Raw genomic sequence first — 24,873 nt, forward strand, 5'->3', positions numbered from 1 at the left:
AAAAACGAGAGGGAGTGTGGGCTATATTGTCAGAGGGAAAGGAGGGTCAGGACAAAACTGGGAGGAAAGATCAAACCAGTATCTTAGATGCCTATATACAAATGCGAGAAGTATGGGCAATAAGCAGGAAGAACTGGAAGTGCTAATAAATAAATACAACTATGACATTGTTGGCATCACTGAAACTTGGTGGGATAATACACGTGATTGGAATGTTGGTGTGGATGGGTACAGCTTGCTCAGGAAGGATAGACGGGGGAAAAAGGGAGGAGGTGTTGCCTTGTATATTAAAAATGTACACACTTGGACTGAGGTAGAGATGGACATAGGAGACGGAAGTGTTGAGAGTCTCTGGGTTAGGCTAAAAGGGGTAAAAAACAAGGGAGATGTCATGCTAGGAGTCTACTACAGGCCACCTAACCAGGTGGAAGAGGTGGATGAGGCTTTTTTTAAGCAACTAACAAAATCATCCAAAGCCCAAGATTTGGTGGTGATGGGGGACTTCAACTATCCGGATATATGTTGGGAAAATAACACAGCGGGGCACAGACTATTCAACAAATTCCTGGACTGCATTGGAGACAACTTTTTATTTCAGAAGGTTGAAAAAGCTACTAGGGGGGAAGCTGTTCTAGACTTGATTTTAACAAATAGGGAGGAACTCGTTGAGAATTTGAAAGTAGAAGGCAGCCTGGGTGAAAGTGATCATGAAATCATAGAGTTTGCAATTCTAAGGAAGGGTAGAAGGGAGAACAGCAAAATAGAGACAATGGATTTCAGGAAGGCAGATTTTGGTAAGCTCAGAGAGCTGATAGGTAAGGTCCCATGGGAATCAAGACTGAGGGGAAAAACAACTGAGGAGAGTTGGCAGTTTTTCAAAGGGACACTATTAAGGGCCCAAAAGCAAGCTATTCCGCTGGTTAGGAAAGATAGAAAATGTGGCAAAAGACCACCTTGGCTTAACCATGAGATCTTGCATGATCTAAAAAATAAAAAGGAGTCATATCAAAAATGGAAACTGGGACAGATTACAAAGGATGAATATAGGCAAACAACACAGGAATGCAGGGGCAAGATTAGAAAGGCAAAGGCACAAAATGAGCTCAAACTAGCTACGGGAATAAAGGGAAACAAGAAGACTTTTTATCAATACATTAGAAGCAAGAGGAAGACCAAAGACAGGGTAGGCCCACTGCTTAGTGAAGAGGGAGAAACAGTAACAGGAAACTTGGAAATGGCGGAGATGCTTAATGACTTCTTTGTTTCGGTCTTCACCGAGAAGTCTGAAGGAATGCCTAACATAGTGAATGCTAATGGGAAGGGGGTAGCTTTAGCAGATAAAATAAAAAAAGAACAAGTTAAAAATCACTTAGAAAAGTTAGATGCCTGCAAGTCACCCGGGCCTGATGAAATGCATCCTAGAATACTCAAGGAGCTAATAGAGGAGGTATCTGAGCCTCTAGCTATTATCTTTGGAAAATCATGGGAGACGGGAGAGATTCCAGAAGACTGGAAAAGGGCAAATATAGTGCCCATCTATAAAAAGGGAAATAAAAACAACCCAGGAAACTACAGACCCCAGTGAGTTTAACTTCTGTGCCAGGGAAGATAATGGAGCAAGTAATTAAGGAAATCATCTGCAAACACTTGGAAGGTGGTAAGGTGATAGGGAACAGCCAGCATGGATTTGTGAAGAACAAATCATGTCAAACCAATCTGATAGCTTTCTTTGATAGGATAACGAGCCTTGTGGATAAGGGTGAGGCTGTGGATGTGGTATACCTAGACTTTAGTAAGGCATTTGATACGGTCTCGCATGATATTCTTATTGATAAACTAGGCAAATACAATTTAGATGGGGCTACTATAAGGTGGGTGCATAACTGGCTGGATAACCGTACTCAGAGAGTTGTTATTAATAGTTCCCAATCCTGCTGGAAAGCCATAACGAGTGGGGTATCGCAGGGGTCTGTTTTGGGACCGGCGCTGTTCAATATCTTCATCAACGACTTAGATATTGGCATAGAAAGTACGCTTATTAAGTTTGCGGATGATACCAAACTGGGAGGGATTGCAACTGCTTTGGAGGACAGGGTCATCATTCAAAATGATCTGGACAAATTGGAGAAATGGTCTGAGTTAAACAGGATGAAGTTTAACAAAGACAAATGCAAAGTGCTCCACTTAGGAAGGAACAATCAGTTTCACACATACAGAATGGGAAGAGACTGTCTAGGAAGGAGTACGGCAGAAAGGGATCTAGGGGTTATAGTGGACCACAAGCTAAATATGAGTCAACAGTGTGATGCTGTTGCAAAAAAAGCAAACCTGATTCTGGGATGTATTAACAGGTGTGTTGTGAGCAAGACACGAGAAGTCATTCTTCCGCTCTACTCTGCTCTGGTTAGGCCTCAGCTGGAGTATTGTGTCCAGTTCTGGGCACCGCATTTTAAAAAAGATGTGGAGAAATTGGAAAGGGTCCAGAGAAGAGCAACAAGAATGATTAAAGGTCTTGAGAACATGACCTATGAAGGAAGGCTGAAAGAATTGGCTTTGTTTAGTTTGGAAAAGAGAAGACTGAGAGGAGACATGATAGCAGTTTTCAGGTATTTAAAAGGGTGTCATAAGGAGGAGGGAGAAAACTTGTTCACCTTAGCCTCTAAGGATAGAACCAGAAGCAATGGGTTTAAAGTGCAGCAAGGGAGGTCTAGGTTGGACATTAGGAAAAAGTTCCTAACTGTCAGGGTGGTTAAACACTGGAATAAATTGCCGAGGGAGGTTGTGGAATCTCCATCTCTTGAGATATTTAAGAGTAGCTTAGATAAATGTCTATCAGGGATGGTCTAGATGGTATTTGGTCCTGCCACGCGGGCAGGGGACTGGACTCGATGACCTCTCGAGGTCCCTTCCAGTCCGATAATCTATGAATGTATGAAAAAAACACTGTTCTCCACCCCCACCCAGGTTGGCCAGGGAGGCGGCTCTAGCAGGGGGGGCAGGAGGGATTCTGCCAGCAGTGAAGTGGGTTGCGGGGAAGTTGAGATCTTGCCCCAAGTCATCCCAGACACTAATGCTAAGCCACAGGATGGCAGCATCTAGTGTTAGTGGAGTCCAAACACTATTTCAACCCCACAGTTTTCGAGGAACAGGAGAAAGGACAAAAGAAGTAAGAGATGAAGAGAAAGGAAGGAGGGATGGAGGAAAAGGTAAAACAAAAAGGACAAACCCTAATGTCCCCAGTGATTCTACGGCACAAAATCCAAGGGATGGAATAAAATTCTGCCATCTTAAACTACTGTTTTCCATGCCTAGAATTCAGCTGGCACCAGATGGATCAGACTGAGCAGGTTCCAAAACCTCTTGGAGGCTCTTACCTTCTAATTTTCAAGTAAAATCAGTAAAAGGAAAGGAGAAAACTCGAAAGAGGCTCCTGCTCGCACTCACATACGTCAACCCTAACACTCTCTCAGTCCTCAAAAAGAAACCTCGAGAAGGAGACTTGCTGAAGCAAAGCCACAGGGGTCTCTGAGGTTTCCCTGGTCGTAAGCCCCTGTCCTCCCTGGCTGAAGACAGCATCTCTCTCTGAGGTCACCACCTCCCTAACACCATTGACCAGTACGCTGAGGTCCTTGAAAAAGCCTTTGTGATATCACTGCCACACCCAACCAAACCCTAAAGTGCTCATGTCCTGCTGCTGGCCTGACACTTTGAAGGTTTGAGCTACGCTCTGTGGATCACACCACAAAATTCGTCTTCATTCTAGGAAGCAAGCTAGCTAGACAGTAAAACATCAGAGGCTGCTCCCAATACTACACTCAGTGTTTCCCTGGCCCTGCGCTCCTGTCCTGCCTGGCTGATGTCAGCATCTCTCTCTCAGGTAACCACCTCCCTAACACCTTTGACCCATAAGCTGAGGTCCAGGATAAGGCCTTTGTGATATCACTGCCACACCCAACCAAACCCTAAAGTGCTAATGTCCTGCTACTGGCCTGACACTTTGAAGGTTTGAGCTACTCTCTGTGGATCACCCCACTCAATGCATCCTCATTCTAGGAAGCAAGCAGGCTAGACAGTAAAACATCAGAGGCTGCTCCCAATGCTACACTCAGTGTTTCCAAAATTAGTAGACTTTATGGTCAGAAGAGACCTTTAGAGCATCTAATCTAACCCGCTGCATATCATAGGCTTACTGTATAGTACAATAGTTACTCTTTGGGCACACACATTCCAGAAAGGCATCAAGTCTTCATTCAATGACATCAAGAGATGGAGAATCCACCACTTTCCCTTTTAGTGAGGGCCAGGGGACTCCATTTCCCCTTCCACTAGCTCCCCATTTACAGTGAGCCAGAGCAGTACCTGCAGCAGGGAGCGGGAGTTGCTGAAGGCCTCAGAGGAACAGCCCCTGCAGTGTCTCAGGCACCTGGCGCAATTGCCGAATGATGCGGAGCTGGTGCATCACTTTGGCCGTGACGTCCTCCTGCTGCAAGGGAACGAGAACCTGTCAGAGACTCAAAGGTCCCGAGGAATCAGGGGGAATTAAGGGCACCTGGAACCAGCAGTATTTCCACCCACCACCTGCCCACCGCTGAGGGATGAATTCACCTCCTGAACCCCAGAATGGAGTCTTCTTGTCCTTTCTAGTATCCTCCAGTGCCAACCCCCCTCCTTGTAGGATTAGCTCCTGCTACCTCCCCCTCAGTGTTCTTCACAGCTGTTCCACCTCCAAAAAAAACCTCAAGTTATCAGAACCCTCTTCTGCACCCCCAACCAGGTTGGGCATCGAGGCGGCTCTAGCGGGGGGGCAGGAGGGATTCTGCCAGAAGTGAAGTGGGTTGAGGGGAGGTTGAGATCTTGCCCCAAGTCATCCCAGACACTAATGCTAAGCCACAGGATGGCAGCATCTAGTGTCAGTGGAGTCCAAGCACTATTTCAACCATACAGTTTTGGATGAACTCCCCACAAGGGGAGGTGAAGAGCACCCCCAGCAACACACACACAAACACACACACACACCACTCCTGGTGGTGAAAGGGGAACAGGAGAAAGGACAAAAGAAGTAAGAGATGAAGAGAAAGGAAGGGGGGATGGAGGAAAAGGTAAAACGAAAAGGACAAACCCTAATGTCCCCAGTGATTCTACGGGACAAAATCCCAGGGAAGGAATAAAATTCTGCCATCTTAAACTACTGTTTTCCATGCCTAGAATTCAGCTGGCACCAGATGGATCAGACTGAGCAGGTTCCAAAACCTCTTGGAGGCTCTTACCTTCTAAATAGGGACGTCTGTTTTCTAGTAAAATCCGTCAAAGGAAAGGAGAAAACTCGAAAGAGGCTCCTGCTCACACTCACATACTTCAACCCTAACACTCTCTCAGTCCTCAAAGAGAGACCTCGAGAAGGAGACTTGCTGAAGCAAAGCCACAGGGGTCTCTGAGGTTTCCCTGGCCCTGTGCTCCTGTCCTGCCAGGCTGATGTCAGCATCTCTCTCGGAGGTCACCACCTCCCTAACACCTTTGACCAATAGGCTGACGTCCTGCAAAAGGCCTTTGTGATATCACTGCCACACCCACCCTTCCCCGGAAGTGCTAATGTCCTGCTGCTGGCCTGACACTTTGAAGGTTTCAGCTACTCTGTGTGGATCACCCCACTCAATGCATCATCATTCTAGGAAGCAAGCGGGCTAGACAGTAAAACATCAGAGGCTGCTCCCAATGCTACACTCAGTGTTTCCAAAATTAGTAGACTTTATGGCCAGAAGAGACCTTTAGAGCATCTCATCTAACCCCTTGCATACCATAGGCTTGCTGTATAGTACAATAGTTACTTTTTGGGCACACACATTGCAGAAAGGCATCTAGTCTTCCTTCAATGACATCAAGAGATGGAGAATCCACCACTTTCCCTTTTAGTGAGTGCCAGGGGGCTCCATTTCCCCTTCCACTAGCTCCCCATTTACAGTGAGCCAGAGCAGTACCTGCAGCAGGGAGCGGGAGTTGCTGATGGACTCAGAGGCACAGCCCCTGCAGTGTCTCAGGAATCTGGCGCAAGTGCCGGATGATGCGGAGCTGGTGCATCACTTTTGGCCGTGACGTCCTCCTGCTGCAAGGGAATGAGAACCTGTCAGAGACTCAAACGCCCCGAGGAATCAGCGGGAATTAAGGGCACCTGGAACCAGCACTACTTCCACCCATCACCAGCCCACCACTGAGGGATAAATTCACCTCCTGAACCCCAGAATGGAGTCTTCTTGTCCTTTCTAGTAACCTCCAGTGACAACCCCCCTCCTTGAAGGATGAGCTCCTGCTATCTCCCCCTCAGTGCCCTTGACAGCTGTTCCACCTACAAACCACAGCTCAAGTTATTAGTACCTTTGGACACAGACTGGCTAACCTAGTGAGGAGGGCTTTAAACTAGGTTCGACGGGGACAGGTGAGCAAAGCCCACAGGTAAGTGGGGAACATGGAGACCGGGGAGATGGGTCAAAAACGAGAGGGAGTGTGGGCTATATTGTCAGAGGGAAAGGAGGGTCAGGACAAAACTGGGAGGAAAGATCAAACCAGTATCTTAGATGCCTATATACAAATGCGAGAAGTATGGGCAATAAGCAGGAAGAACTGGAAGTGCTAATAAATAAATACAACTATGACATTGTTGGCATCACTGAAACTTGGTGGGATAATACACGTGATTGGAATGTTGGTGTGGATGGGTACAGCTTGCTCAGGAAGGATAGACGGGGGAAAAAGGGAGGAGGTGTTGCCTTGTATATTAAAAATGTACACACTTGGACTGAGGTAGAGATGGACATAGGAGACGGAAGTGTTGAGAGTCTCTGGGTTAGGCTAAAAGGGGTAAAAAACAAGGGAGATGTCATGCTAGGAGTCTACTACAGGCCACCTAACCAGGTGGAAGAGGTGGATGAGGCTTTTTTTAAGCAACTAACAAAATCATCCAAAGCCCAAGATTTGGTGGTGATGGGGGACTTCAACTATCCGGCTATATGTTGGGAAAATAACACAGCGGGGCACAGACTATCCAACAAATTCCTGGACTGCATTGGAGACAACTTTTGATTTCAGAAGGTTGAAAAAGCTACTGGGGGGAAGCTGTTCTAGACTTGATTTTAACAAATAGGGAGGAACTCGTTGAGAATTTGAAAGTAGAAGGCAGCCTGGGTGAAAGTGATCATGAAATCATAGAGTTTGCAATTCTAAGGAAGGGTAGAAGGGAGAACAGCAAAATAGAGACAATGGATTTCAGGAAGGCAGATTTTGGTAAGCTCAGAGAGCTGATAGGTAAGGTCCCATGGGAATCAAGACTGAGGGGAAAAACAACTGAGGAGAGTTGGCAGTTTTTCAAAGGGACACTATTAAGGGCCCAAAAGCAAGCTATTCCGCTGGTTAGGAAAGATAGAAAATGTGGCAAAAGACCACCTTGGCTTAACCATGAGATCTTGCATGATCTAAAAAATAAAAAGGAGTCATATCAAAAATGGAAACTGGGACAGATTACAAAGGATGAATATAGGCAAACAACACAGGAATGCAGGGGCAAGATTAGAAAGGCAAAGGCACAAAATGAGCTCAAACTAGCTACGGGAATAAAGGGAAACAAGAAGACTTTTTATCAATACATTAGAAGCAAGAGGAAGACCAAAGACAGGGTAGGCCCACTGCTTAGTGAAGAGGGAGAAACAGTAACAGGAAACTTGGAAATGGCGGAGATGCTTAATGACTTCTTTGTTTCGGTCTTCACCGAGAAGTCTGAAGGAATGCCTAACATAGTGAATGCTAATGGGAAGGGGGTAGGTTTAGCAGATAAAATAAAAAAAGAACAAGTTAAAAATCACTTAGAAAAGTTAGATGCCTGCAAGTCACCCGGGCCTGATGAAATGCATCCTAGAATACTCAAGGAGCTAATAGAGGAGGTATCTGAGCCTCTAGCTATTATCTTTGGAAAATCATGGGAGACGGGAGAGATTCCAGAAGACTGGAAAAGGGCAAATATAGTGCCCATCTATAAAAAGGGAAATAAAAACAACCCAGGAAACTACAGACCCCAGTGAGTTTAACTTCTGTGCCAGGGAAGATAATGGAGCAAGTAATTAAGGAAATCATCTGCAAACACTTGGAAGGTGGTAAGGTGATAGGGAACAGCCAGCATGGATTTGTGAAGAACAAATCATGTCAAACCAATCTGATAGCTTTCTTTGATAGGATAACGAGCCTTGTGGATAAGGGTGAGGCTGTGGATGTGGTATACCTAGACTTTAGTAAGGCATTTGATACGGTCTCGCATGATATTCTTATTGATAAACTAGGCAAATACAATTTAGATGGGGCTACTATAAGGTGGGTGCATAACTGGCTGGATAACCGTACTCAGAGAGTTGTTATTAATAGTTCCCAATCCTGCTGGAAAGCCATAACGAGTGGGGTATCGCAGGGGTCTGTTTTGGGACCGGCGCTGTTCAATATCTTCATCAACGACTTAGATATTGGCATAGAAAGTACGCTTATTAAGTTTGCGGATGATACCAAACTGGGAGGGATTGCAACTGCTTTGGAGGACAGGGTCATCATTCAAAATGATCTGGACAAATTGGAGAAATGGTCTGAGTTAAACAGGATGAAGTTTAACAAAGACAAATGCAAAGTGCTCCACTTAGGAAGGAACAATCAGTTTCACACATACAGAATGGGAAGAGACTGTCTAGGAAGGAGTACGGCAGAAAGGGATCTAGGGGTTATAGTGGACCACAAGCTAAATATGAGTCAACAGTGTGATGCTGTTGCAAAAAAAGCAAACCTGATTCTGGGATGTATTAACAGGTGTGTTGTGAGCAAGACACGAGAAGTCATTCTTCCGCTCTACTCTGCTCTGGTTAGGCCTCAGCTGGAGTATTGTGTCCAGTTCTGGGCACCGCATTTTAAAAAAGATGTGGAGAAATTGGAAAGGGTCCAGAGAAGAGCAACAAGAATGATTAAAGGTCTTGAGAACATGACCTATGAAGGAAGGCTGAAAGAATTGGCTTTGTTTAGTTTGGAAAAGAGAAGACTGAGAGGAGACATGATAGCAGTTTTCAGGTATTTAAAAGGGTGTCATAAGGAGGAGGGAGAAAACTTGTTCACCTTAGCCTCTAAGGATAGAACCAGAAGCAATGGGTTTAAAGTGCAGCAAGGGAGGTCTAGGTTGGACATTAGGAAAAAGTTCCTAACTGTCAGGGTGGTTAAACACTGGAATAAATTGCCGAGGGAGGTTGTGGAATCTCCATCTCTTGAGATATTTAAGAGTAGCTTAGATAAATGTCTATCAGGGATGGTCTAGATGGTATTTGGTCCTGCCACGCGGGCAGGGGACTGGACTCGATGACCTCTCGAGGTCCCTTCCAGTCCGATAATCTATGAATGTATGAAAAAAACACTGTTCTCCACCCCCACCCAGGTTGGCCAGGGAGGCGGCTCTAGCAGGGGGGGCAGGAGGGATTCTGCCAGCAGTGAAGTGGGTTGCGGGGAAGTTGAGATCTTGCCCCAAGTCATCCCAGACACTAATGCTAAGCCACAGGATGGCAGCATCTAGTGTTAGTGGAGTCCAAACACTATTTCAACCCCACAGTTTTCGAGGAACAGGAGAAAGGACAAAAGAAGTAAGAGATGAAGAGAAAGGAAGGAGGGATGGAGGAAAAGGTAAAACAAAAAGGACAAACCCTAATGTCCCCAGTGATTCTACGGCACAAAATCCAAGGGATGGAATAAAATTCTGCCATCTTAAACTACTGTTTTCCATGCCTAGAATTCAGCTGGCACCAGATGGATCAGACTGAGCAGGTTCTAAAACCTCTTGGAGGCTCTTACCTTCTAATTTTCAAGTAAAATCAGTAAAAGGAAAGGAGAAAACTCGAAAGAGGCTCCTGCTCGCACTCACATACGTCAACCCTAACACTCTCTCAGTCCTCAAAAAGAAACCTCGAGAAGGAGACTTGCTGAAGCAAAGCCACAGGGGTCTCTGAGGTTTCCCTGGTCGTAAGCCCCTGTCCTCCCTGGCTGAAGACAGCATCTCTCTCTGAGGTCACCACCTCCCTAACACCATTGACCAGTACGCTGAGGTCCTTGAAAAAGCCTTTGTGATATCACTGCCACACCCAACCAAACCCTAAAGTGCTCATGTCCTGCTGCTGGCCCGACACTTTGAAGGTTTGAGCTACGCTCTGTGGATCACACCACAAAATTCGTCTTCATTCTAGGAAGCAAGCTAGCTAGACAGTAAAACATCAGAGGCTGCTCCCAATACTACACTCAGTGTTTCCCTGGCCCTGCGCTCCTGTCCTGCCTGGCTGATGTCAGCATCTCTCTCTCAGGTAACCACCTCCCTAACACCTTTAACCCATAAGCTGAGGTCCAGGATAAGGCCTTTGTGATATCACTGCCACACCCAACCAAACCCTAAAGTGCTAATGTCCTGCTACTGGCCTGACACTTTGAAGGTTTGAGCTACTCTCTGTGGATCACCCCACTCAATGCATCCTCATTCTAGGAAGCAAGCAGGCTAGACAGTAAAACATCAGAGGCTGCTCCCAATGCTACACTCAGTGTTTCCAAAATTAGTAGACTTTATGGTCAGAAGAGACCTTTAGAGCATCTAATCTAACCCGCTGCATATCATAGGCTTACTGTATAGTACAATAGTTACTCTTTGGGCACACACATTCCAGAAAGGCATCAAGTCTTCATTCAATGACATCAAGAGATGGAGAATCCACCACTTTCCCTTTTAGTGAGGGCCAGGGGACTCCATTTCCCCTTCCACTAGCTCCCCATTTACAGTGAGCCAGAGCAGTACCTGCAGCAGGGAGCGGGAGTTGCTGAAGGCCTCAGAGGAACAGCCCCTGCAGTGTCTCAGGCACCTGGCGCAATTGCCGGATGATGCGGAGCTGGTGCATCACTTTGGCCGTGACGTCCTCCTGCTGCAAGGGAACGAGAACCTGTCAGAGACTCAAAGGTCCCGAGGAATCAGGGGGAATTAAGGGCACCTGGAACCAGCAGTATTTCCACCCACCACCTGCCCACCGCTGAGGGATGAATTCACCTCCTGAACCCCAGAATGGAGTCTTCTTGTCCTTTCTAGTATCCTCCAGTGCCAACCCCCCTCCTTGTAGGATTAGCTCCTGCTACCTCCCCCTCAGTGTTCTTCACAGCTGTTCCACCTCCAAAAAAAACCTCAAGTTATCAGAACCCTCTTCTGCACCCCCAACCAGGTTGGGCATCGAGGCGGCTCTAGCGGGGGGGCAGGAGGGATTCTGCCAGAAGTGAAGTGGGTTGAGGGGAGGTTGAGATCTTGCCCCAAGTCATCCCAGACACTAATGCTAAGCCACAGGATGGCAGCATCTAGTGTCAGTGGAGTCCAAGCACTATTTCAACCATACAGTTTTGGATGAACTCCCCACAAGGGGAGGTGAAGAGCACCCCCAGCAACACACACACAAACACACACACACCACTCCTGGTGGTGAAAGGGGAACAGGAGAAAGGACAAAAGAAGTAAGAGATGAAGAGAAAGGAAGGGGGGATGGAGGAAAAGGTAAAACGAAAAGGACAAACCCTAATGTCCCCAGTGATTCTACCAGACAAAATCCCAGGGAAGGAATAAAATTCTGCCATCTTAAACTACTGTTTTCCATGCCTAGAATTCAGCTGGCACCAGATGGATCAGACTGAGCAGGTTCCAAAACCTCTTGGAGGCTCTTACCTTCTAAATAGGGACGTCTGTTTTCTAGTAAAATCCGTCAAAGGAAAGGAGAAAACTCGAAAGAGGCTCCTGCTCACACTCACATACTTCAACCCTAACACTCTCTCAGTCCTCAAAGAGAGACCTCGAGAAGGAGACTTGCTGAAGCAAAGCCACAGGGGTCTCTGAGGTTTCCCTGGCCCTGTGCTCCTGTCCTGCCAGGCTGATGTCAGCATCTCTCTCGGAGGTCACCACCTCCCTAACACCTTTGACCAATAGGCTGACGTCCTGCAAAAGGCCTTTGTGATATCACTGCCACACCCACCCTTCCCCGGAAGTGCTAATGTCCTGCTGCTGGCCTGACACTTTGAAGGTTTCAGCTACTCTGTGTGGATCACCCCACTCAATGCATCATCATTCTAGGAAGCAAGCGGGCTAGACAGTAAAACATCAGAGGCTGCTCCCAATGCTACACATGGGCCTGGTCTACACTACGGGTTTATGTCGACTTTAGCGGCGTTAAACCGAATTAAGCCTGGACACGTCCACAGAACGAAGCCCTTTCTTTCGACTTAAAGGGTCCTTTAAACCGGTTTCTTTACACCACCTCTGACGAGGGGATTAGCGATAAAACCGGTCTTTGCAGGTCGGAATTGGGGTAGTGTGGACGGAATTCGACGTTATTGGCCTCCGGGAGCTATCCCACAGTGCTTCATTGTGACCGCTCTGGACAGCACTCTCAACTCAGATGCACTGACCAGGTAGACAGAAAAAGACCCGCGAAGGTTTGAATTTCATTTCCTGTTTGCCCAGCGTGGAGAGCACAGGTGACCCCGCAGAGCTCATCAGCACAGGTAACCGTGATGGAGTCCTCCCAGGATCGCAAAAGAGCTCCAGCATGGACCGAACGGGAGGTACGAGATCTGCTCGCCATATGGGGAGATGAAGCAGTGATAGCTGAACTCCGTAGCAGTAAAAGAAATGGAAAAGTATTAGAAAAGATCTCCAAGGCCATGAAGGACCGAGGCCATAACAGGGACACACAGCAGTGCCGCGTGAAAATTAAGGAGCTACGGCAAGCTTACCACAAAGCCAGAGAAGCAAACGGAAGGTCCGGGGCAGAGCCGCAAACTTGCCGCTACTACGCGGAGCTGCATGCGATCCTAGGGGGTGCAGCCACCACTACCCCAACCGTGTGCTATGACTCTCTCACTGGAGAAACACACAGGGAAGACGGTTCAGGGAACGAGGAAGATGACGATGGAGGTACTGTAGGTAGCTCACAGCAGCAAGGAAGCGGAGAAACCGGTTTCCCCAACAGCCAGGATATGTTTGTGACCCTGGACCTGGAACCAGTAACCCCCGAACTCACCCAAGACCCTCAGGGCACACAGGAGACCTCTGGTGAGTGTAACTTTGTAACTATTTGTAAACATTACAAAAAAAAAGCAAGCGTGTTTAATGATTACTTTGCCCTGGCAATCGCGGCCAGTACATCTACTGGAAAAGTCTGTTAACGTGTATGGGGATGGAGCGGAAATCCTCCAGGGACATCTCCAGAAAGCTCTCCTGGTTGAAATGGGGTGATTTTATTAAGGGGACATTCAGAGGCGCCCGTTCCTGCTCTTCTGACCAGAAATGTTCCCCGCTGTTAACCACGCGGTGGGGGGAGGGGTGAAGTGATCATCCCAGAGAATCGTGTGTTTGTGTGTGTGGGGGGGGGTTTACTTGTGTTTGTGCCGCATGTTAACCGGGAAACCACAGCCCCCTCCTTTTACATTGAAACCCCATTTTAAATGGACAACCCAATTCATCCTTGATATGGGAAATGCGCTTCTGTTTGCAACCTTTCCCGCATGTTAAGAAGGTTAAAAGAGCCAAAACACTGTGGCGTACGATGGCTGCCTGCAAGCCGAAATATGCGACCTTGTAATGAAAGAGTGTACCCATTGTTCTCTAAAATGTGTCTTTTTTAACCACCTCTCCCTTCTCCTCCGCCAGCTGCAAATGTTTCTCCTTCGCAGAGGCTCGTGAACATTAGAAAGAGAAAACGTAGGACGAGGGACGAGATGTTCACGGAGCTCCAGATGTCCGCCCAGGCTGATAGAGCACAGCAAAATGCGTGGAGGCAGTCAATGACGGAGATGAGAAAAGCCCAATATGAACGAGAGGAGAGGTGGCGGGCTGAATCGCGGGAAGAACAGAGCAAGTGGCGGGCTGAAGACGATAGGTGGCGTCAGCTTGCAGACAGACGGCAAGAGGCAATGCTCCGTCTGCTGGAGCATCAAACTGATATGCTCGAGCGTATGGTTGAGTTGCAGGAAAGGCAGCAGGAGCAGAGACCGCCGCTACAGCCCCTGTGTAACCAACAGCCCTCCTCCCCAAGTTCCATAGCCTCCTCACCCAGACGCCCAAGAACGCGGTGGGGGGGCCTCCGTCCACCCAGTCACTCCACCCCAGATGATCGCCCAAGCATCAGAAGGCTGGCCTTCAATAAGAGTTAAAGTTTTAAAATGCAGTGTGTCCTTTTCCATCCCTCCTCCCCCACCCATCCCAGGCTACCTTGGCAATTATCCCCCTACCTCTGTAAGGAACTAATAAAGAATGCATGAATGTTAAAAAAAATGACTTTATTGCCTCTGCAAGCGGGAGGGGAGGGTGGGGTGGGGTGGTTGGTTTACAGGGAAGTAGAGTGAACCGGGTCGGGGGGGGGGGGGGGTTTGGAGGGTTCATCAAGGAGAAACAAACAGAAGTTTCACACAGTAGCCTGGCCAGTCACAAAACTCGTTTTCAAAGCTTCTCTGATGCGCACCGCGCCCTGCTGTGCTCCTCTAACTGCCCTGGTGTCTGGCTGCGCGTAATCAGCGGCCAGGCGAGTTGCCTCAACCTCCCACCCCGCCATAAAGGTCTCCCCCTTACTCTCACAGATATTGTGGAGCGCACAGCAAGTAGCAATAACAATGGGGATATTCTTTTCGCTGAGGTCTGAGCGAGTCAGTAAGCTGCGCCAGCGCGCTTTTAAACGTCCAAATGCACATTCCACCACCATTCGGCACTTGCTCAGCCTGTAGTTGAACAGGTCCTGACTCCTGTCCAGGCTGCCTGTGTACGGCTTCATGAGCCATGGCATTAAGGGGTAGGCTGGGTCCCCAAGGATCACGATAGGCATTTCAACATCCCCAATGGTCACTTTCTGGTCCGGGAAGAAAGTCCCTTCCTCCAGCTTTCGAAACAGAGCAGAGTTCCTGAAGACGCGAGCATCATGTACCTTTCCCGGCCATCCCACGTTGATGTTGGTGAAACGTCCCTTGTGATCCACCAGGGCTTGCAGCAGCATTGAAAAGTACCCCTTGCGGTTTACGTAGGCGGTGGCTTGGTGCTCCGGTGACAAGATAGGGATATGGGTTCCGTCTATGGCCCCGCCACAGTTTGGGAATCCCATTTCAGCAAAACCATCCACTATTGACTGCACGTTGCCCAGAGTCACTACCCTTGCTATCACCAGGTCTTTCATTGCCCTGGCAAATTGGATCACAGCAGCCCCCACCGTAGATTTGCCCACTCCAAATTGATTCCCGACTGACCGGTAGCTGTCTGGCGTTGCAAGCTTCCACAGGGCTATCGCCACTCGCTTCTCAACTGTGAGGGCTGCTCTCATCTTGGTATCCTGGCGTTTCAGGGCAGGGGACAGCAAGTCACAAAGTTCCATGAAAGTGCCCTTACGCATGCGAAAGTTTCGCAGCCACTGGGAATCGTCCCATACCTGCAGCACGATGCGGTCCCACCAGTCTGTGCTTGTTTCCCGGGCCCAGAATCGGCGTTCCACGGCATCAACCTGCCCCAGTGACACCATGATTTCCACATTGCTGGTGCCTGTGCCTTGTGAGAGGTCTATGTCCATGTCAATTTCCTCATCACTCTCGTCGCCGCGCTGCAATCGCCTCCTCGCCTGGTCCGGGTTTCGCCTTGGCATGTCCTGGCTCTGCATATACTCCAGGACAATGCGCGTGGTGTTCATAGTGCTCATAATTGCCGCGGTGATCTGAGCGGGCTCCATGATCCCAGTGCTAGCTATGGCGCCTGGTCAGAAAAAAGGCGCGAAAGTAGTATCTGATGGACCAGGAGAAGGAGGGAGGGCGGGAGGGAGGGAGGGCCGAGTGACGACATGGCGTACAGGTACAGGAACAGGGAGAAACACAAACAACTGTCACACAGAATGGTCCCCCCAAAGATTAAAATGAAAACCCTGGGCTTAGCAGGCCATTGATTTCACGGAGGAAGGGGAAGCATATGAATACAGAACAAATCTATTTTTTACATCTTAAGGTGGCAGCCGACGGTGCAGCATGAGTGACAGCCATACCCATACCAGTATGACGATGACGGATACCAATCATAAAATACCATCATCTGCCAAAAGGCAAGGGGCTGCTGCTGTGTAGCAATGCAGCCCCACGTCTGCCAGCCCCACGTCCGCCAGCACCCAGCATCGCCCTCGGCCTCTTCTGGGTGCTTAGCAGACAATACTGGGCAATTGGCAGAAAATAGTATATTACGACTGGTAGCCATCATCATCGAAACAGTAGCATGTCTGCCCAGGTGGCCATGATTGACAGCCACACCAGTACGACGACGATGGGTACCAGTCATAATATACCATCGCCTGGCAAGGGGCTGGTGCAATGCAGCCCTACGGCTGCCAGCCCCATGGCTATCACTCATGCTACACCGTCTACCGCCAAAAGGCAGTTAGCAGCTGCTGCTGTGTAGCAATGCAGTCCCACGTCTGCCAGCACCCAGAGGACATATGGTGACGGTGAGCTCAGCTGAGCTGAGCGGGCTCCATGCTTGCCGTGATATGTTGTCTGCACAGGTAACCCAGGTAAAAAGGCGCGAATCTATTGTCTGCGTTGCTGTGACGAGGGGGGAGGGGCCTGACGACATGTACCCAGAACCGCCCGCGACACTGTTTTGCATCATCCGGGCATTGGAATCTCAACCCAGAATTCAAAGAAAAGGCGCGAACCGCTTCTCGGCTCTCTGAGCTGTGGCGCAAACGTAGTATCTGACGGACTAGGGGAAGGAGGGAGGGGGGCCGAGTGACGACATGGCGTACAGGCACAGGGAATTAAAATCAAGAACGGTGGCTGTGCATCAGGGAGAAACACAAACAACTGTCACACAGAATGTTCCCCCCAAAGATTAAACTGAAAACCCTGGGCTTAGCAGGCCGTTGATTTGACGGAGGGAGGGGGAAGCAAATGAATACAGAGCAAATCTATTTTTTACATCTTAAGACGACGGTGCAGCGTGACTGATAGCCCTCGGCATCTTTCTGGGTGCTTGGCAGCAAATACGGGGCGGCGTATGACGATGGTCTTCAGGCCTATTGCACAATCGGCTGCTCGGGGAAGACTCTGCTAACGTGCGATGACCCGACTTGTAATAGGACGGCTAATAGTCGTAATACACCATTTACTGCCAAAAGGCAAGCCCCACGGCTGCCAGCACCCAGATCGCCGATGAAGGCTACCAGTCTACTGCACCGTCTACCGCCAAAAGGCAGTTAGCAGCTGCTGCTGTGTAGCAATGCAGTCCCACGTCTGCCGACACCCAGAGGACATATGGTGACGGTGAGCTGAGCTGAGCGGGCTCCATGTTGTCTGCACAGGTAACCCAGGTAACCCAGGTAAAGAGGCGCGAATCTATTGTCTGCCGTTGCTGTGACGGGGGAGGGAGGGGCCTGACGACATGTACCCAGAACCGCCCGCGACACTGTTTTGCATCATCCGGGCATTGGGATCTCAACCCAGAATTCAAAGGGGCGGCGGAGACTGCGGGAACTGTGGGATAGCTGTGGGATAGCTACCCATAGTGCAATGCTCTGGAAGTCGACGCTAGCCTTGTACTGTGGACGCGGTGCGCCGACTAGAGCACCTAGAGCATTTTATTGTGTGGACACACACAATCGGCTGTATACAACCGATTTCAATAAAACCGGCTTCTATAAATTCGAATTAATTTCGTAGTGTAGACGTACCCTCAGTGTTTCCAAAATTAGGGGACTTTATGGCCAGAAGAGACCTTTAGAGCATCTCATCTAACCCCTTGCATACCATAGGCTTGCTGTATAGTACAATAGTTACTTTTTGGGCACACACATTGCAGAAAACCATCTAGTCTTCCTTCAATGACATCAAGAGATGGAGAATCCCCCACTTTCCCTTTTAGTGAGTGCCAGGGGGCTCCATTTCCCCTTCCACTAGTTCCCCATTTACAGTGAGCCAGAGCAGTACCTGCAGCAGGGAGCGGGAGTTGCTGATGGCCTCAGAGGCACAGCCCCTGCAGTGTCTCAGGAATCTGGCACAAGTGCCGGATGATGCGGAGCTGGTGCATCACTTTTGGCCGTGACGTCCTCCTGCTGCAAGGGAATGAGAACCTGTCAGAGACTCAAAGGCCCCGAGGAATCAGCGGGAATTAAGGGCACCTGGAACCAGCACTACTTCCACCCATCACCTGCCCACCACTGAGGGATAAATTCACCTCCTGAACCCCAGAATGGAGTCTTCTTGTCCTTTCTAGTAACCTCCAGTGCCAAATCCCCTCCTTGAAGGATGAGCTCCTGCTATCTCCCCCTCAGTGCCCTTGACAGCTGTTCCACCTCCAAACCACAGCTCAAGTTATTAGTACCTTTGGACACAGACTGGCTAACCTAGTGAGGAGGGCTTTAAACTAGGTTCGACGGGGACAGGTGAGCAAAGCCCACAGGTAAGTGGGGAACATGGAGACCGGGGAGATGGGTCAAAAACGAGAGGGAGTGTGGGCTATATTGTCAGAGGGAAAGGAGGGTCAGGACAAAACTGGGAGGAAAGATCAAACCAGTATCTTAGATGCCTATATACAAATGTGAGAAGTATGGGGAATAAGCAGGAAGAACTGGAAGTGCTAATAAATAAATACAACTATGACATTGTTGGCATCACTGAAACTTGGTGGGATAATACACGTGATTGGAATGTTGGTGTGGATGGGTACAGCTTGCTCAGGAAGGATAGACAGGGGAAAAAGGGAGGAGGTGTTGCCTTGTATATTAAAAATGTACACACTTGGACTGAGGTAGAGATGGACATAGGAGACGGAAGTGTGGAGAGTCTCTGGGTTAGGCTAAAAGGGGTAAAAAACAAGGGAGATGTCATGCTAGGAGTCTACTACAAGCCACCTAACCAGGTGGAAGAGGTGGATGAGGCTTTTTTTAAGCAACTAACAAAATCATCCAAAGCCCAAGATTTGGTGGTGATGGGGGACTTCAACTATCCGGATATATGTTGGGAAAATAACACAGCGGGCACAGACTATCCAACAAATTCCTGGACTGCATTGGAGACAACTTTTTATTTCAGAAGGTTGAAAAAGCTACTGGGGGGAAGCTGTTCTAGACTTGATTTTAACAAATAGGGAGGAACTCGTTGAGAATTTGAAAGTAGAAGGCAGCCTGGGTGAAAGTGAGCATGAAATCATAGAGTTTGCCATTCTAAGGAAGGGTAGAAGGGAGAACAGCAAAATAGAGACAATGGATTTCAGGAAGGCAGATTTTGGTAAGCTCAGAGAGCTGATAGGTAAGGTCCCATGGGAATCAAGACTGAGGGGAAAAACAACTGAGGAGAGTTGGCAGTTTTTCAAAGGGACACTATTAAGGGCCCAAAAGCAAGCTATTCCGCTGGTTAGGAAAGATAGAAAATGTGGCAAAAGACCACCTTGGCTTAACCATGAGATCTTGCATGATCTAAAAAATAAAAAGGAGTCATATCAAAAATGGAAACTGGGACAGATTACAAAGGATGAATATAGGCAAACAACACAGGAATGCAGGGGCAAGATTAGAAAGGCAAAGGCACAAAATGAGCTCAAACTAGCTACGGGAATAAAGGGAAACAAGAAGACTTTTTATCAATACATTAGAAGCAAGAGGAAGACCAAAGACAGGGTAGGCCCACTGCTTAGTGAAGAGGGAGAAACAGTAACAGGAAACTTGGAAATGGCGGAGATGCTTAATGACTTCTTTGTTTCGGTCTTCACCGAGAAGTCTGAAGGAATGCCTAACATAGTGAATGCTAATGGGAAGGGGGTAGGTTTAGCAGATAAAATAAAAAAAGAACAAGTTAAAAATCACTTAGAAAAGTTAGATGCCTGCAAGTCACCCGGGCCTGAAGAAATGCATCCTAGAATACTCAAGGAGCTAATAGAGGAGGTATCTGAGCCTCTAGCTATTATCTTTGGAAAATCATGGGAGACGGGAGAGATTCCAGAAGACTGGAAAAGGGCAAATATAGTGCCCATCTATAAAAAGGGAAATAAAAACAACCCAGGAAACTACAGACCCCAGTGCGTTTAACTTCTGTGCCAGGGAAGATAATGGAGCAAGTAATTAAGGAAATCATCTGCAAACACTTGGAAGGTGGTAAGGTGATAGGGAACAGCCAGCATGGATTTGTGAAGAACAAATCATGTCAAACCAATCTGATAGCTTTCTTTGATAGGATAACGAGCCTTGTGGATAAGGGTGAGGCTGTGGATGTGGTATACCTAGACTTTAGTAAGGCATTTGATACGGTCTCGCGTGATATTCTTATTGATAAACTAGGCAAATACAATTTAGATGGGGCTACTATAAGGTGGGTGCATAACTGGCTGGATAACCGTACTCAGAGAGTTGTTATTAATAGTTCCCAATCCTGCTGGAAAGCCATAACGAGTGGGGTATCGCAGGGGTCTGTTTTGGGACCGGCGCTGTTCAATATCTTCATCAACGACTTAGATATTGGCATAGAAAGTACGCTTATTAAGTTTGCGGATGATACCAAACTGGGAGGGATTGCAACTGCTTTGGAGGACAGGGTCATAATTCAAAATGATCTGGACAAATTGGAGAAATGGTCTGAGTTAAACAGGATGAAGTTTAACAAAGACAAATGCAAAGTGCTCCACTTAGGAAGGAACAATCAGTTTCACACATACAGAATGGGAAGAGACTGTCTAGGAAGGAGTACGGCAGAAAGGGATCTAGGGGTTATAGTGGACCACAAGCTAAATATGAGTCAACAGTGTGATGCTGTTGCAAAAAAAGCAAACCTGATTCTGGGATGTATTAACAGGTGTGTTGTGAGCAAGACACGAGAAGTCATTCTTCCGCTCTACTCTGCTCTGGTTAGGCCTCAGCTGGAGTATTGTGTCCAGTTCTGGGCACCGCATTTTAAAAAAGCTGTGGAGAAATTGGAAAGGGTCCAGAGAAGAGCAACAAGAATGATTAAAGGTCTTGAGAACATGACCTATGAAGGAAGGCTGAAAGAATTGGCTTTGTTTAGTTTGGAAAAGAGAAGACTGAGAGGAGACATGATAGCAGTTTTCAGGTATTTAAAAGGGTGTCATAAGGAGGAGGGAGAAAACTTGTTCACCTTAGCCTCTAAGGATAGAACCAGAAGCAATGGGTTTAAAGTGCAGCAAGGGAGGTCTAGGTTGGACATTAGGAAAAAGTTCCTAACTGTCAGGGTGGTTAAACACTGGAATAAATTGCCGAGGGAGGTTGTGGAATCTCCATCTCTTGAGATATTTAAGAGTAGGTTAGATAAATGTCTATCAGGGATGGTATTTAGTCTTATAGACTCATAGACTTTAAGGTCAGAAGGGACCATTATGATCATCTGGTCTGACCCCCTGCATGCTGCAGGCCACAAGACCCTTCCCTGGACTGTGCCGTTGAAGTCCCCAATCCTGTGTTTTAGTGACTTCAATCGGCAGGGACCCTCCTGCTAGTGATCCCTGCCCCATGCTGCGGAGGAAGGCGAAAAACCTCCAGAGGCTCAGCCAATCTACCCTGGAGGAAAATTCCTTCCCGACCCCAAATATGGCGATCAGTAATACCCCGAGCATGTAGGCAAGAGTCTCTAGCCTGACCCTTGTTTGCCATTATGCTATTTACGTACCATTGCTTGGTTTTCCTCGGCTACTATGTTTTACCATTAAACCATTCCCTCCATAAACTTATCCAACTTAATCTTAAAACCAGACAAGTCCGTTGCCCCCACCGTTTCCCTCGGAAGGCCGTTCCAATATTTCACCCCTCTGACGGTCAGAAACCTTCGTCTGATTTCAAGCCTGAACTTCCCCACGGCCAGTTTATATCCATTGGTTCTCGTGTCCACATTAGTACTAAGCTGAAATAATTCCTCTCCCTCCCTTGTATTTATCCCTCTGATATATTTAAAGATAGCAATCATATCCCCCCTCAGCCTTCGTTTTGTCAGACTAAACAACCCGAGCTCCTCTAATCTCTTTTCATACGACAGGTTTTCCATTCCTCTGATCATCCTAGTCGCCCTTCTCTGCACCCGTTCCAATTTGAGTTCATCTTTTTTAAACATGGGAGACCAGAACTACACACAGTACTCCAAATGAGGTCTCACCAGCGCCGTATACAACGGAAGTAGGACCTCCTTATCCCTACTAGATATACCTCGCCTAATACATCCCAAGACCGCATTGGCTTTTTTCACAGCCACGTCACATTGTCGACTCATAGTCATCCTGCGGTCTACAAGGACCCCTAGGTCCTTCTCCTCTTCCGTTACTTCTAACCAATGCGTCCCCATCTTGTAACTAAAATTGTTATTAGTCATCCCCAAGTGCATCACCTTACACTTTTCACTATTAAATTTCATCTTATTTCTGACACTCCAATTCACAAGCTCATTCAAGTCTCCCTGCAGAATATCCCTATCCTCCTCCGAATTTGCAACTCCTCCCACCTTCGTATCATCCGCAAACTTTATCAGCCCACTCTTGCAATCGGTTCCGAGGTCAGTTATAAATAGATTAAATAAAATGGGTCCCAAAACCGAACCCTGAGGCACTCCACTAGTAACCTCCCTCCAACCCGACAGTTCACCCTTTAATACGATCCGCTGCATTCTCCCCATTAACCAATTCTTTATCCACCTCTGGATTTTCATATCGATCCCCATGTTTTCCAGTTTAACCAATAATTCCTCATGGGGTACAGTATCAAACGCTTTACTGAAATCCAGGTATATTAGGTCCACCGCATTTCCCTTATCTAATAAGTCCGTTACATGGTCCTGCCATGCGGGCAGGGGACTGGACTCGATGACCTCTCGAGGTCCCTTCCAGCCCTAGAATCTATGAATGTATGAAAAAAACACTGTTCTCCACCCCCACCCAGGTTGGCCAGGGAGGCGGCTCTAGCAGGGGGGGCAGGAGGGATTCTGGCAGCAGTGAAGTGGGTTGCGGGGAAGTTGAGATCTTGACCCAAGTCATCCCAGACACTAATGCTAAGCCACAGGATGGCAGCATCTAGTGTCAGTGGAGTCCAAACACTATTTCAACCCCACAGTTTTCGATGAACTTCCCACAAGGGGAGGTGATGAGCACCCCCAGCAACACACACACACACACCACTCCTGGTGGTGGGAGGGGAACAGGAGAAAGGACAAAAGAAGTAAGAGATGAAGAGAAAGGAAGGAGGGATGGAGGAAAAGGTAAAACAAAAAGGACAAACCCTAATGTCCCCAGTGATTCTACGGCACAAAATCCAAGGGATGGAATAAAATTCTGCCATCTTAAACTACTGTTTTCCATGCCTAGAATTCAGCTGGCACCAGATGGATCAGACTGAGCAGCTGCCAAAACCTCTTGGAGGCTCTTACCTTCTAAACAGGGACGTCTGTTTTCTAGTAAAATCAGTAAAAGGAAAGGAGAAAACTCGAAAGAGGCTCCTGCACGCACTCACGTACGTGAACCCTAATACTCTCTCAGTCCTCAAAGAAAGACCCCGAGAAGGAGACTTGCTGAAGCAAAGCCACAGGGTCTCTGAGGTTTCCCTGGCCCTGTGCTCCTGTCCTGCCAGGCTGATATCAGCATCTCTCTCTGAGGTCACCACCTCTCTAACACATTTGACCAATAAGCTGACATCCTGCAAAAGGCCTTTGTGATGTCACTGCCACACCCAACCAAACCCTGAAGTGCTAATGTCCTGCTGCTGGCCTGACACTTTGAAGGTTTGAGGTTGTCATAACTATAAAGGGAAGGGTAACAGCTGTCCTGTGTACAGTACTATAAAATCCTCCTGGCCAGAGACTCCAAAATCCTTTTCCCTCTAAAGGGTTAAGAAGCTCAGGTAACCTGGCTGGCATCTGACCTAAAGGACCAATAAGGGGACAAGATACTTTCAAATCTTGGGGAGGGGAAGGCTTTTGTTTGTGTTCTTTGTTTGTGTGGGTGTTCGCCCTCGGGACTGAGAGGGACCAGACATCAATCCAGGTTCTCCACATCTTTCTAAACAAGTCTCTCCTATTTCAAACAAGGCGTGTTAGTTTTCCTTTGTTTTCTCAACTTGTAAATGTACCTTTTCCTAGAGTCTTTATCTTTGTTTGCTGTACTTTGAACCTAAGACTAGAGGGGAGTCCTCTGAGCTCTTTAAGTTTGATTACCCTGTAAGGTTAATTTCCATACTGATTTTACAGAGATGATTTTTACATTTTCTTTAATTAAAAGCCTTATTTTTAAGAACCTGATTGATTTTTCCTTGTTTTAAGATCCAAGGAGTTTGGATCTTGATTCACCAGGAGTTGGTGGGAGGAAGGAGGGGGGATGGTTTATTTCTCCTTGTTTTAAGATCCAAGGGGTTTGGATCTGTATTCACCAGGGAATTGCTGAAAGGTTTCTCAAGGCTACCCAGGGGAGGAAATTAGCCTTGGGATGGTGGTTAAGCTTAGAGGTTTTCATGCAGGCCCCTACATTTGTACCCTAAACTTCAAAGCGGGGATACAGCCTTGACACAGGTACTCTCTGTGGATCACCCCACTCAATGCGTCTTCATTCTAGGAAGCAAGCCGGCTAGACAGTAAAACATCACAGGCTGCTCCAAATACTACACTCAGTGTTTCCAAAATTTGTAGACTTTATGGCCACAAGAGACCTTTAGAGCATCTCATCTAAGCCCCTGCATATCATAGGCCTCCTGTATAGTACAATAGTTACTTTTTGGGCACACACATTCCAGAAAGGCATCTAGTCTTCATTCAATGACATCGAGAGATGGAGAATCCACCACTTTCCCTTTTAGTGAGTGCCAG

At 47.7% G+C, this 24,873-nt stretch overlaps 1 protein-coding gene across 1 annotated transcript; it reads left to right on the forward strand.

The window, feature by feature from the left end:
- The first annotated feature begins 12,346 nt into the window (after nucleotides 1–12,346).
- Nucleotides 12,347–14,369, forward strand: LOC135979067 (uncharacterized). The gene is made up of 2 exons (XM_065579665.1): nucleotides 12,347–13,129; nucleotides 13,727–14,369. The coding sequence occupies exons 1-2, from the start codon at nucleotides 12,589–12,591 to the stop codon at nucleotides 14,227–14,229; spliced, it is 1,044 nt and encodes a 347-aa protein (XP_065435737.1). The 5' UTR covers nucleotides 12,347–12,588; the 3' UTR covers nucleotides 14,230–14,369.
- The last annotated feature ends 10,504 nt before the right edge of the window (nucleotides 14,370–24,873 follow it).

This window comes from Chrysemys picta, unplaced genomic scaffold (genome assembly GCF_011386835.1).
Source record: "Chrysemys picta bellii isolate R12L10 unplaced genomic scaffold, ASM1138683v2 scaf631, whole genome shotgun sequence".
NCBI lineage: Eukaryota > Metazoa > Chordata > Testudines > Emydidae > Chrysemys > Chrysemys picta.

Coding starts and splice junctions, on each gene's coding strand:
- LOC135979067 (XM_065579665.1), top strand. CDS start 12,589: ATGGAGTCCTCCCAGGATCGCAAAAGAGCTCCAGCATGGACCGAACGG. Junction 13,130..13,726: donor GGGCACACAGGAGACCTCTG/GTGAGTGTAACT, acceptor CTCCTCCGCCAG/CTGCAAATGTTTCTCCTTCG.